We start from the raw sequence: 14080 nt of genomic DNA, 5'->3' as shown, positions 1-14080 counted from the left end.
GGGCAGGGACACCTTTTGCTAGACCAGGTTGCTCAATGCCCCATCAAGCCGGATCTTGAACACTTCCAGGGCCAAAGGCTGGAACTAGATGATTTTTGAGATCCCTTCCAACAAAAAACATTCTATGATTTTATGAACCCACAGGAGAGACGCAGTGATAGCAAATGGTAATAATAATATTCTAAATTGCTATTAGAAGATGGGTAGTGCTTGTCTGTCAAAGTCTTTACTCTTGTCTGTAAAAGAAATAACATCACTTTCCTGTGTAGCTGTCATAATTTCTTAACACCTTTTTGTCTTTGTCAGCAGAACTGTTAGGTCAGATAACTGAAGCTGACCCCATGCATTTAGATACTTACACGCTGTGTTTCTTGGAGAGCTTTTCAGTTGCTTTAAGTGCAGCAATGTACTGACAACACTGATCCAGTTTTGTTTCTTACTTAGGAAACTGCAGATTCAGTTCTTCAGTACTAAAACTTTTTTTCTTACACTCAGCAGAACTAAGTGGACATCTTGCTGTGCTCTTCAGCACTGCTGTGTGTTCAAAGGTATCTGAACTTTTTTTCCAGATATATATAATACAACTTTTGATTTATTGGAAGTTTTGGTCCAAAAGCTTCCACTTGCTACCCAGTTCCTCTTCCATTTATTTTTATCTTGTATCCCAGACCATTTTTTAGGCTGCACAGCAATTTCTGCATCCTGAGGGGCAGCTGCTCAGTTTCAGTGATGACTTATGTAGCCAAAGTCTGGCATTGGTTTCTTATCAAAAGGCCTTTGGATCCACATTTCATGTGCAGAAGGATACGATTTGCATTTACACTTTGAATAGGCTAAATTGGTTTTTTTGGTGTCCCTTAGCTTAAGTTTTAAAATATACATGCTAAATTAATTTCCAGTGTCCAGGAATGTTGAGGCAAGGTCCTTACAAGTAGATGGTTGTTTTTATACACTGTTTTAACCACAAGATCCTGTTTAACCTGATGATATATTGGTTTCTTGTTGCACTCTCAGTTTTCCTGGAAATCCCAGACCTTTTAGGACTTTACCCGGACCATGTTTTAGGTTTAAGAGGGAATGAATTCATGAGCTCCTCCCTGGAGGTATCCAATAGCCTTTCTTGTGTCTTCTTTGGGTTTAGAAAATGAATCTGTAGCATCTCACATGATCATTGAAAGGGATGGATGTTGATTTCTCACCTCTTGCATTCTTTAATGAAGAGAGGGAAAAGGTGGCTTTTAAAAATGCAGTGAACATGTCAAGTGATGCACTGGTGATACAGTCTGTGTTTATGCTGTGTAGCTGCTTGCTCTGCCACTTCCTCTCAAGGTTTGATTTCTTCTGGTTATTTTGTGCCTAAAACAGCAAAATGGAACCAAAGCATACATCCAGCACCATTGTCCGCAAAGCTTCCTACTCTTTGCTGGTGCTTGCTGTTTACTGCTTTGAGAGAGTAGTCAGATGCCCACCAAGGCAAGTTACAGTAATCTGCTGCTATTGTGGCTGGCTAATATACAACTTCTAAGAGCTCCTTAGGAATCAGTTGGTTCAAGTTCATATTTATTTTGTAAAATGAACTATTTGCTATATTAGATTTTGAAGTAAATAAATTAATCTGCCTTTCTTCCATTTCCTTGTTGTTTGGTGTGCTCGATTTTGTCAAGGCAAATGAATTATGTCACATATCTTATGGTGTAGTAGGCTAGAGCTGCAGTGAGTCCTGTGATGGTATTATGAAAAGGTGCTTATATCTTCAAAAAAAAAGTAAACCCCATTTTTCATGAGCACTTGAATATTTCTACTGGCTTGCTAGGTTTAACTAATAGGCTTTGACAGCCTAAACTCTTACAACTCTTCCTGTCAGGAGAGTTACAGCATTGTCCTTTAATTCCCCTATTTATCTGGGATTTGACACTAAACAGACTTGAACTTTTGTTTCTGTGGCAGCAGTTATATGTGATTTCAGATGAGTCTGACTAATTCTTTTAGGCAAAGCATCTTAGAGTCAGCAGCATCTCACTGACCACTTCTTTTTATAGATAGCTTCATAGCTTGTATCCATTTTAGTAGTAAATTGACTGATGCCAGACCCCCTTCCTAAGCCCAGATTGGCTCCTCTTCCAGGTACCTCCCCCCGGTTTATATACCGGGCATGACATTCTGTAGTGTGGAATATCCCTTTGGCCAGTTTGGATCAACTGTCCCAGCTATGCTCCCTCCTGGTTTCTTTTGTGCAGCTCCTCACTGGCAGAGCATGAGACACTGAAAAGCCCTTGTCTCAGGGTAAGCGCTGCTCAGCAACAACCAAAACCATCAGTGTGTTATCAGTATTATTCTCATACTGAATCCAAAACACAGCACTGTACCAGCTACTGAGAAGAAAATGAATTCTTATCCCAGCCAAAACCAGGACACTTGCAAACAAGTATCGTTTCTAAAAGACAAGACAACAAAGAAACCTGTAAAAAATGGAGGACAAAACAGGTGCGTGTGAAAGGGGGAGCAATATCACTTGGATCTTTTAACTTCTGTTTTCTCTCCCAGCTCTAAAGGCAATGACTTATCAACTGCTATTCTGAAGCAGAAGAACAGGCCTAATCGGTTAATTGTGGACGAAGCCATCAATGAAGACAACAGTGTTGTGTCACTTTCCCAGGTGTGTCACCTATAAAAACAAAGCATTTACTCTGACAATTTGCAAGCTGTTGTTGTCTTTTAACTTGAAATCTAATTTTGCAACATGAATCTAAGTATTTGTGTTAGAAGCTGCAGCAGTTACAAGTGAGGGAGGTGGGTTAAATAAATAATCATATATAATAATTATTAATAAATGAGAACATATATTCTGATTCTAACTTTTAGGATTCACTTGAGCTCATGCCCTTAGTCTGGCTTTAGGATTAGATCTTGACTAGTGTAGTGAAAACCCGTCTTTGTAGGTCTAGTATATTGCTTCTAAGATGTAATCCTTCAAAGTCAACTAACTCTCCTTCAAATGCTTGAATTCATAGAATCATTAAGGTTGGAAAAGACCTCCAAGATCACTGAGTCCAACCTTTGATGAAACACCACCATGTCAACCAAACCATAGCACTAAGTGCCATGTCCAGTTGTTTCTTAAACACTTCCAGGGATGGTGACTCCATCACTTCCCTGAGCAGTCTGTTCCAATGCTTAACAACCCTTTCTGTGAAGAAATTCTTCCTGATGTCCAACCTGAACCTCCCCTGGTGCAGCTTGAGGCCATTTCTTCTTACCCTGTCACTGGTTGGCTGGGAGAAAAGGCCAACCCCCACCTGGCTACAACCTCCTTTCAGGGAGTTGTAGAGAGTGATAAGGTCTCCCCTGAGCCTCCTTTTCTCCATGCTGAACAACCCCAGCTCCCTCAGCCACTCCTCATATCACTGACTCTCTAGACCTTTCACCAGCCTTGTTGCCCTTCTCTGGACATGCTCCAGCATCTCAACGTCCTTCTTGTGAGGGGCCCAAAACTGGACACACTACTAGGTGTGGCCTCACCAGTGCCAAGTACAGGGGAACAATCACTTCCCTCAGCCTGCTGGCCACACTATTTCTGGTACAAGCCAGGATGTCATTGGCCTTCTTGGCCACCTGGGCACACGCTGGCTTGTGTTCAGCTGCTGTCAACTAGTGCCCCCAGGTCCTTTTCCACTGGTCCACTTTCCAGCCACTCTTCCCCAAGCCTGTAGCACTGCATGGGGTTGTTGTGACCCAAGTGCAGGACCTGGCACTTGGCCTTGTTGAACCTCATACCGTTGCCTCAGCCCATCAATCCAGCCTGTCCAGATCTCTCTGTAGAGCTTTCCTACCCTCCAGCAGATACACACTCCCACCCAAGTTAATGTCATCTGAGAACTTACTGAGGGTGCAGTTGATCTCCCCATCCCGATTATCAGTAAAGATATTAAACGGGACTGGGCCCGACACTGATCCCTGAGGGACACCACTGGTGACTGGCCACCAACTGGATGCAGCACTATTCACCACCATGCTCTGGGCCACAGCATCCAGCCTCTTCTTAACCCAGCAGAGTGCACCTGTCCAAGCTGTGGACTGCAGCATTCTGCAGGAGAATGCCATGGGAGACAGTGTTAAAGGCTTTACTGAAGTCTAGGTATATAACATCCACAGCCTTTCCCTCATCCACTAGGCAGGCCACCTGGTCAGAAAAGGAGCTCAGGTTGGTCAGGCAGGACCTGCCCCTCCTAAACCCATGCTGGCTGGGCCTGATCCCCTGGTTGTCCTGTGTCTGCTGTGTGATTGCACTCAAGATGATCTGTTCCATAATCTTGCTGGGCACCGAGGTCAGGCTGACAGGCCTGTAGTTCCCTAGATCCTCCTTCCAACCCTTCTTGCAGATGGGTATCCCACTGGCCAACCTCCAGTTCTTTGGGACCTCCCCTGTTAACCAGGACTGCTGATAAATGAATGTGAGTAGCTTGTTGAGCTCTTCCACCAGCTCCATCAGTACTTACAGGTGAATCTCATCTGGCTCCATTGACTGGTGACGGTGTAAGTGGCTCAGCAGGTTACTAACTGCTTCCTTCAATTGTTTTGTCAAAAGTTTGTTCTAATGCTGTTATTGGTTACAGGCAAAAATGGATGAACTGCAGCTGTTTAGAGGAGACACTGTCCTGCTAAAAGGAAAGAAGAGGAGAGAAGCAGTCTGCATTGTTCTGTCAGATGATACCTGCTCAGATGAGAAGATTCGCATGAATAGGGTTGTTCGAAACAACCTGAGAGTGCGCCTGGGTGACGTCATCAGGTGAGGACTAGTTTGTTAACTGTTGTGTATCTCTGGGTTGCTGAAATTATTTGTGCCCTGGCTTTGAATTGTTTTGGTTCATAGCAGAGACAGGGTCCTGCAGGAAGTATTCTTGCATCTTCTGGAGGAGGTCACAGAAATGTTTTCAAGTGTGTCTTACATCAAGGATCTCAATTTACTTTTGCATGTCTTTCTGGCTGTATGCATATTCAGATTAATACTAAGATTCTTGAAGACTCTTTGGGACCTTCACAAGCCCTGGTCCTGTCATTAAGTAGTTGAATTACCCCACTGTTGTCATAGTATTCTTCCCAAATTTACATTGTCAAATGAATTCACAAGTTTTTTCCATCTAAATTTTTTATGTTCGCAAGATAACTGAAATTTAGTAAGCAACATTGTAATTGATCTTATAGTATGGCTAGCTCAAGCACTGAGCTGCCCTATAACAAACAGAAGTTAAAACTTGAAGCAGTCTAATACCAATATTAAAAATCCCTGAAGGTTGTTTATATACCAATTTTTGTTATAAAATAATTTTAAAATTAGGAATGCTGGAAGTGTTGCAGGAATTTTGTACAATGCTTGCAGAAGGTAGTGGGAAAGCATTGAAGGATACGTTTGACTTACAGGAGGCAGGTTCCATTCTATGATGGGAGTGGAAAGAAAAAATATGTCAGCATTTCTTAAACATAAAAATGCTAATTTGCAGGTTCAGATATGTGAGAGCAGACAGTTATTTCTCCTGAGCATTCTTCTAATCTGGAATATTGTGCGTGTTCTGGGAAAATTGGAACCTGATTTCTGACACTAGACTTCCTGGGGTGATATCTGAAATAATCCTTAAGTAAAAATGTGTTTCATATGAACTGTAGAGGAGAGGGACAAGTCTGTTTCACCCATCTCTCTACCATTAGAAAATGCAAGTTTTAAACATGACTGTAGGTGGAACAGTGTTTTGAGCTAGTCTGTGGATTTAAAATAAAGGTGAATCCTTACTTTATATGAGGTTACTGTTGGAGTAATTTCTAGTGTGACAGTTCAGCCGGTGCTATCCCCTTGGACTGTCTGTAACAGTTCTCAGCCTTTCAGATGTGTTACTGATTGTCTTGGCTTCATTGCAAGGGTCAGAGAATTTTCACACCTCTTGTACTCAAAGTTTTTCTTGCTGATCCTGAAGTACTTATTGTGTTAATTTCTTTGGCTTGGTTTCTGCCAAAATCCAGATTCATGCACTAATCACTTCCTGCTTGTAGTCTGTCAGCTGTTTTCCTTCTGTGGGTCAGTCTGTCTTTTCATTTACTCTTCTGCTATATCCTCACTGTAAAGCATGTAGTTAGAGAATCTCCTAATAGTCTCTAATAAACTAGCATATGAAACTTGCGTGCTCAGCTGCAGTTGTCCGTAGGCTTTTTTTAGCCAGCAAAGCCAGTTTGAGTTTTCTGCCTCTGCCGCAGCTTGATGCTCTGATGTATTGCTACAGTAGGCTGTTGGCCTACGTTGTAAAATAATAGCTGAAACTTTTATTTAAAAGGGGGGAAGGGGCCTTCAGACTTTAACCTAAATGTTAATTTCCACAAAGAGGGATTGACAGACACCTAGCTATCCCTGGTTGGTACTGAGAACCTTTGTTCAGAATCAGGTTTATCAGCAACAAGAACTCTATTCTAAGTTATGAGGAAGAGAGGAAGGAACAAAGATTTCCTCTCAACTCCCTTTCCCTTACAGTTAGTTCAGCAGTAGCTCATGGAATCACAGAATGGTTTGGGTTGGAAGGGACCTCAAAGATCATCTAGTTCCAACCCTCCTGCCGTGGGTGGGGACACCTTCCACTAGACCAGGCTGCTCAGAGCCCTATCCAGTCTGGCCTTGAACACTTCCGGGGATGGGGCATCCACAACTTCTCTGGGCGACCTGTGCCAGGGCTTCACCACCTTCACAGTAAAGAATTTCTTCCTATTATCCAATGTAAATCATCTATCTCTCAGTTTGAAGACATTCTTCTTTGTCCTGTCACTGCATGCCTTTGTAAAAAGTCCCTCCAGCCTTCCTTTAGGTTCCCTTCAGGTACTGAAAGGTGCTATAAGGTCTTGCTGGAACCTTCTCTTCTCCAGGCTGAACAGCCCCAACTTTCTCAGCCTCTCTTCATAGGAGAGGGGCTCCAGCCCTCTTATCATCTTTGTGGCCTCCTCTGGGTTTGCTCCAACTGGTCCATGACCTCCTTATGTTGGGGGGGCCAGAGCTGGACACCATATTCCAGGTGGGGTCTCACAAGCGCAGAGAGGGAGAATCCCCTCCCTTGACCTGCTTACCACGCTGCTTTAGATGCAGTCCAGGACACAGTTGGTTTCTGGGATGCAAGTGCACATAACCAAGTCATATCAAGCTTCTTGTCCACCAACACCCCTAAGTCCTTCTCAGCAGGGCTGCTCTCAATCCATTCTCCACCCAGCCTGTACTTGTGCTTGGAATTGCCCTGACCCAGGTGCAGGAGCATGTGTTGAAACAAAAGTTAGCTCATGACTCTTACAGGTCTTGAGGCTGCATTAGTAACTTGTGAATGTATCTTGGGCACAGGACAGAAGATGAGGGGGGGGGGGGGGGGGAAATAGTACTAAACCCTTCAGCAGTTTTGGATAGGGCTGAGAGGAGTGAAGGAAAGCACGTGTTGAAAAGACTAGCTCTTTGATGGGCATGATTTTTGCCTTGTCAGCATTCTTATGCACGTGGGAAGTCTCCATAGGGCTTTGGAGGGTCCTTTCTGGCATTTATACTGGCCTGAGAAGGGACATCACTGCCTTTCCCAAACTTGGGTTTAAGTCCAGCATGATATGGTTAACTGAAGTTTTCTTCTGTTGCAGCATCCAGCCTTGCCCAGATGTGAAATATGGCAAACGTATCCATGTGTTACCAATTGATGACACAGTAGAAGGGATCACAGGGAATCTGTTTGAGGTCTATCTCAAGCCATATTTCCTGGAAGCTTACAGACCCATCAGGAAAGGTAATAGCACCTGTTATTGAAGTCCTTATGGCAGTGAATGTGAGCTAGTCCTGATACCAAATAAAAAGAATTTCTGGAAGCTTGCACAAATGTTCTCTGTCATGGTTTAATCCCAGCCAGCAACTAAGTACCATGCAGCTCAGCTGCTTGCTCACACCTCCTCCCTCCTTCTCAGTGGGGAGGAGGACTGGAAAAAAAGTAAAACTCATGGGTTGAGATAAGAACAGTTTAATAATATTAATTATAATAATACTAATAATAATTGGAGAGAGAGAGAGAGGGATGAATAAAACCCAAGAGATACAAGTGATGCACAATACAATTGCTCACCACCCACTGGCTGATGTCCAGCCCGTCCTTGGGCCGCAATATGTGCCTCCTGGGCAATTACCCCCAGTTAACATACTGAGCCTGACATTCTATGGTGTGGAATATCCCTTTAGCCAGTTCAGATCAACTGTCCCAGCTGTGCTCCCTCCTGGTTTCTTTTGTGCAGCTCCTCACTAGCAGAGCATGAGACACTGAAAAGCCCTTGTCTCAGGGTAAGCACTGCTCAGCAACAACCAAAACCATCAGTGTGTTATCAGTATTATTCTCATACTGAATCCAAAACATAGCACTGTACCAGCTACTCAGAAGAAAACGAACTCTTATCCCAGATGACACCAAGACATTCTCCTGTGGTTTTTTGCTACGTGGGATGGAAGGACATCAAAAAAGGCTTAGGTCAAAGTCAGTTTAATGAGATTTTTCTCCTGAGTTGCTACCACTTGATGGGATTTTGGAGTTGCTCACATATTAATCAATGGGTTAGATATACTAGCTGGCACCCTGACTAAATGCACTTTTTCCAAAGTAATTTAATTAATAACTGGGAAAGTGCATAAAAAACAAATATATGTTTAGAGTTGTGCTAGTAGCACTTCTGCTGTAACAAATAGGTCCTAATACAATATATACACAAGTTGAATTTATCCAGCTTCTGTAGTCCAGTTTACCTAGGATTCATAGTGCAATATCATGTATTATTCTTTTTTTTGGAGTCAACCAATCTAGTTATAATAACTTCAAAATTAATTTAGATTAGATAAAGGCTTTTTGCCATTTTTAGAAATGTTAAACTGAAACTGGATGGAAAAGAATCATGATACCTTGCCTTTGTGTTTTGTATTTAGGCAGAATATTATTTTTCTATTGTTTGCTGGTTTTGTTTGCTGTTTTTGATGAAATTTGATGGTGCTCGAGTGGTCACAGTACATGCAGCTCTTGAATTTAAAATGCAGAGTAGTGTTAAAAATGCTAGCAGTGTATACCTGTGTAACCCACTTCGTTGTTCTCTGGGGCTGCTGGTAGTACAAGGGTTGACATTTTGCAGCAGGCTACTGAAACGTGGGGTTTTATAGGTGACATCTTCTTGGTGCGTGGAGGGATGCGTGCAGTGGAGTTCAAAGTGGTGGAGACAGATCCAAGCCCATACTGCATAGTGGCTCCGGACACAGTGATCCATTGTGAGGGAGAACCCATCAAAAGAGAGGTGAGCAGAATCCTGCTGTGCAGTTCTACTGAATCCCCTCTGTCTGAAATCTGTTTTAGTGACACTCCTTAAGAGCAGCAGTGTTTGCAGTTCCTGTTTTGGCATTTTGTGTATTGAATGTAATGATTAAAACCTCTGGTTTCAGGAGATGAGCTGCTGCTGAAGATAGAGAAATGTGCTTCCAGTATCCTTCCTCATATGCTGAGATAGCACCAGTGCATAGGTTTGCTAATGAGATGCCATACTTTGGCAGCAGCTCTTTTGCATCTGCTTCCATATATCTCATGCTGGACTTAGATTCATCTTTTAATTCTAAAGTTCCCTTGATACCTAGCAGGGAGGGCTTACAATGTTGCTGAATTTCATGCCATATGAAAAGAAAGCAATTGGTACTTTTTTAGTGAGAAATTTGAAGTGTAAATTATGGATTTTTTTTTTCTTTTTTCCTCCCAGTCCCTTAAGGTGTCTAGCCTTGAGTGTCCCAAGCTTGAGGCAGCCTGAGTGGATTGTGTGTCAGGTCTTGGCCATCTTACTGTTACAGAGTAGGAAATCTCAGAAATGGGCTAAGGTGACTGTATGCTTCATAAAGTAAGTGCCTTTTTACTGCCTGCAGATCAGGGTGAGTCTTAGCTTGTAGTTAGCTCTGCCTTTTCAAAAAAATTCACCTCTATTTGACACTCGTGAGGCCATGTCTGGGCACTAGATGAGTCCAGTTTGGGTTCTTCAGCATACAACAGAGATAGGAGCAAGTTCAGCCAAGGCCACCAAAATTGATGAAGGAGCTGGAGGTCAGAATGAATGAGGAACAGCTGAGAGTGGGTTGATGCAGCACGAAGAAGGGAAGGCAAAGGTTCAGGGTTGCTGGCAACTGCCTGATAGGAAGGTGTGGATAATCAGGCTCTCCCAAGAGCTGCACCCAGGGACAGGACTAGAAGCAATAACACAAGCTGGATCAAGGAAAATTCCCAATGGAAAAAGGTTTCTCCAAACCCTGGAACAAGCCCTGGAGAGGGCAGGAACCTCCAGACCTGGAGACCTTCAGGACTTGGTAGGGCTAGACCCTGCGCAACCTGATTGAAGTGTAGTAGTTCCAGTTTGTGGGACTCGGACTGAGCCCCTCTGAGATTCCTGGCTGTGTTGTTTTATTTTAGCATGGCCTAATGTTACAGATAACTAAGGCCAGTAGAAATTTGGACAGCCAAATGAACGAATCCTGTAGAGCTATACTGAAAGAGTTGGTTACAGGTGGTCTTATTTGCACATCTGAATTGTAACATTTTCTGTTAATTTGAGTCAATCCCAAGAGAAAACACTATGTTGGAGAATTGTATGGTAGCTAAGATATGTCAGGTAGTTAGAAATACCACTTAGAGTTTAAAGAATATTTTATGCTGGGCTTCATTGTCTTATCATCTTTGCTAGCCAAATCAGAGGGTCACACAACTTGTTTTGCACTAGTCTGTAGGGGCCCTGGCAGCAGAGGCTGTCATTCAAGAGGGTAGGCTTCAGTGAGGAATTTCCCTCTGCATGTCTGGGAAGAGAGAGCTAAGAAACAGTTGTGGAGGATACCAGAAAGACTTGAAAATGAGAATCTCAAGACATCAAAGAAATGGCAATGAGCAAAAACCTGGGTTCTGTAGACTAGGATGGATTGTTGAGCTACTGTTTTAACTCAGATGTTTAATGTATTTCCTCCTGGGTAGGATGAAGAGGAGTCGCTGAATGAAGTGGGCTATGATGACATTGGTGGCTGCCGGAAGCAGCTGGCTCAAATCAAAGAAATGGTGGAACTTCCCCTCCGACACCCTGCTCTCTTCAAGGCCATAGGGGTGAAGGTATGTCCCCATGTGTACCGGGTAGATGAGTGGGCTTGCCCTTGAAGATGACTTGATATCAGAGGTTCATGACGTATTGGGAGGGGAATAAGTAATTTGGGTTTGTGGTTTTTTTTGGGGGGGGGGTTGGTTTGCTTTTGTTTGGGGCTTTTTTAAATGCTGGTGTTAGGAAAGTATCTCCTTACATGTTTTGGACACAGATTAAAGTACTGACAACTTGCAAAGCGGAGGGGTGCTTTGAATCAGCGCTGCCAGTTACTGGCAAGGTTTTTGTTGTGTTGTGTGAAGTAGTAAGGGTGTTGATAGCAATGTTGACATGGCAGCTGTTGCATAAGATTGCATCACAATTTCAGACTGGCTTTATCAAATGCTTACAGATTTGCTGTGAATCTACTTAGGCATTCAGATACTCACCACCTAAATCCCTTGCCTTTGTCCTCAGCCTCCACGTGGGATCCTGCTGTATGGTCCTCCTGGCACTGGTAAAACACTGATTGCCCGAGCGGTGGCCAATGAAACAGGGGCTTTCTTCTTCCTGATCAATGGTAAGTTTTGTGGCTGCTTTGGCCCCAGGTCTGCTGTGTGCTCACTTGTCCATCTTATGGTAAGGAATGGTGTCAATAGGGCTTGTAGAGCCACACTGTCTCCCTGACATCCTTTCTTACCTCTTTGAAGTGTGCATCTGGGGACACTTAGAGGCCATTTGTGTGGAAGTATCCGTAGTGGCACTTCCCTTAAGCTTGATTGTTTTGTAGCTGGCTCATTGGAAAGACAGCTTTGTAATACAGGGACCTGGAATCTGTCTGGCTTAGTGTTCGCATATGTTGTTGAGGGCAGAGCTGAGAGTGGTGAGATTATTCTATGAATATCGGTGCAGGACGCTTGTTTCTATTGCTGCCAGCATGTTCCATTCAGAAAAGAAGCTGATCTGCAGTGGATTTGTTTTTCCATCAAGTAAAGCACAAGACCTGTTCTGTTTCATATAATATTAATTGCGAGGAACTATCCTGAAAGCTATGAGTACCTTGGGACTTAGCTACAAGTGACAGAACTTCCTATTGATCACTCTTCATCTGTAGCAGTTGAGGTGGATACTGGTTTATGTCCTGTAAAGATCAGGCTGTGACTTTTCCTCAGTGCTTTTCTGAGCCATTTTACATTCAGTGTTGGAATAACTGAACATTTGTACTTAAAAAGTGATGCTTTTCTTCTCTGATTTCAGTCACTTAGACCCATGAAGGTGAAAGCAAAGAAGTATATAGCACAGTATAGCAGTGAGCAGCAGTAGGGAAGTGACTTGCTTTATATCTCAAGATATCAGATATAAATGGACTGGTTTTAGCCATATGTTGTCTTTGTCGTATACTTTCTAAGTATGTGGAAGGTGTTACTGCATGCTAATGAACCGGACATTTTAGACACTTGTATTTCTATTGCATAATACAAATAACATTGTCAGAGTTAGCGATGCATTCTCTGTCTGCTAGTCCCAAGCATGGAGCTGCAGTGGTGTAGATGAAACTGGTATGAATTGGTGAGTTACCTGTTGTCTTGGTTTGGAAAGACAGGTGTCTGCTAAGGAAGGCAGAAGCCTCCCCTGAAATGGAAAATTTAAACCTCCCCCCCTCCGAATTGCTATAAATTTTAAATTAAGGGGGTCTCAGGCAAAAATATGGGAGCAGGAAATAACAGTTCTTTACTAGGGAAGAAAATTTTAAAAAGATAAAATAAACAATGCAGTAAACCAAAACAACACTGACAGAGTCAGAACACAACCTGACACCCTGTTGATCAGGGTACTGGTAGCAGTCCAATTGGAAATGTGGCTGCAGTCCTCCTGGAGTGTCAGGTGTGGTTCTGTTGGAGCAGGGATCCTGCAGAAGGGTGCAGTCTTCCTCTGAAGATCCAGTGGAAGAGGCAGCTGTTCCTCTGGGAAATCCAGTGGAGAAAACAGTGCTGCTGTTCCAGAATCTCAAGATTATATCTGGGTAGGAATGCTTGGCTCTTCCCTCTGGGTGGAGCATCTCACAATGGGATGTTATAGTTCTTATCAGTCATGCAATGACATTCAATAGCCTGTTATCAGCAGATTTCTCCCGCAGGGAGGAGTGATTGTGAAAGAGATAAGAAAAACTGCCCACTTAACAGAAGACAACTGCCATACAGATGGCAAATAGAATACAATTTGCTTGACAATCCAGGACACCTGTAATGAAGCATTCTTAGTACCTGCTTGTACCAGTGTCTCTGCAGCTGGCCTGCTTCAGTCAGCTGGCAGCCTTGCACTTCCAAGGGTCAGGTTTCTTTTTCTTGGATCCTTTAGAAGCATACTTTTTCTTCATTACTACTCCCTTCAGCATGATGGAAAATCTGTAAAAACAGAATAAATCTGTGAACCTGCACTAGTGTTCAGCAACTGTAGGCGATCTCAGAGGAATGCTGCCCTTCCTTCTGGGATTAATGTGGTTACACATTTTTAGTATTTATTCTTTGAGAGGAGATGGGGTTTGGGGTGGTTTTTTTTTTGGTGGTGGCTTGTTGCTGTTGGTTGGTTGGTTAGTTGGTGTGTGAGTCAACACAGGCAGGCAGCCAGGGCAACCATAAACCCATGGCTAAAACATAGAGTAAATTTATTTCCATTGCCTAAATAACTGAGGGAATCCCTGAAGCAATACCTGCACAGGGGCACACAAGCAGAGATATGGGCACTGTTAGTTCATGCCAGAGGATTACTGGCTACTGTTCACTCAGGCTTATCAAAGGTTATTTTCAGCTGCAAGGTCACTTGAGCACTCACCAGTGTTTTGCTTTTTAACCCATTCCTCCCCACAGTTGGGTTTTTTTGAACTCATTTATAAAATCTTATAGAGGTAAATGCATGCCTGTGTAATGCATGCTATAGACAGCTTTGATCTTACAGC

At 43.1% G+C, this 14080-nt stretch overlaps 1 protein-coding gene across 1 annotated transcript in view; it reads left to right on the top strand.

Moving 5' to 3' along the window:
- The first annotated feature begins 2527 nt into the window (after positions 1–2527).
- LOC102032750 (transitional endoplasmic reticulum ATPase) overlaps positions 2528–14080 on the top strand; it is a 45331-nt gene continuing 33778 nt past the window's right edge. Inside the window, exons 1-6 of the mRNA XM_014311408.2 lie at positions 2528–2656; positions 4614–4786; positions 7648–7790; positions 9194–9324; positions 11028–11159; positions 11602–11704. Coding sequence (XP_014166883.1) covers positions 4620–4786; positions 7648–7790; positions 9194–9324; positions 11028–11159; positions 11602–11704 — 676 coding nt within the window. The 5' untranslated portion in view covers positions 2528–2656; positions 4614–4619. The remainder of the gene's footprint in view (positions 2657–4613; positions 4787–7647; positions 7791–9193; positions 9325–11027; positions 11160–11601; positions 11705–14080) is intronic.

Source organism: Geospiza fortis, unplaced genomic scaffold (assembly GCF_000277835.1).
Source record: "Geospiza fortis unplaced genomic scaffold, GeoFor_1.0 scaffold360, whole genome shotgun sequence".
Taxonomy (NCBI): Eukaryota; Metazoa; Chordata; class Aves; order Passeriformes; family Thraupidae; genus Geospiza; species Geospiza fortis.
The sequence above is the reverse complement of the archived record's forward strand: the minus strand, read 5'-3'. Positions and strand labels throughout refer to the sequence as shown.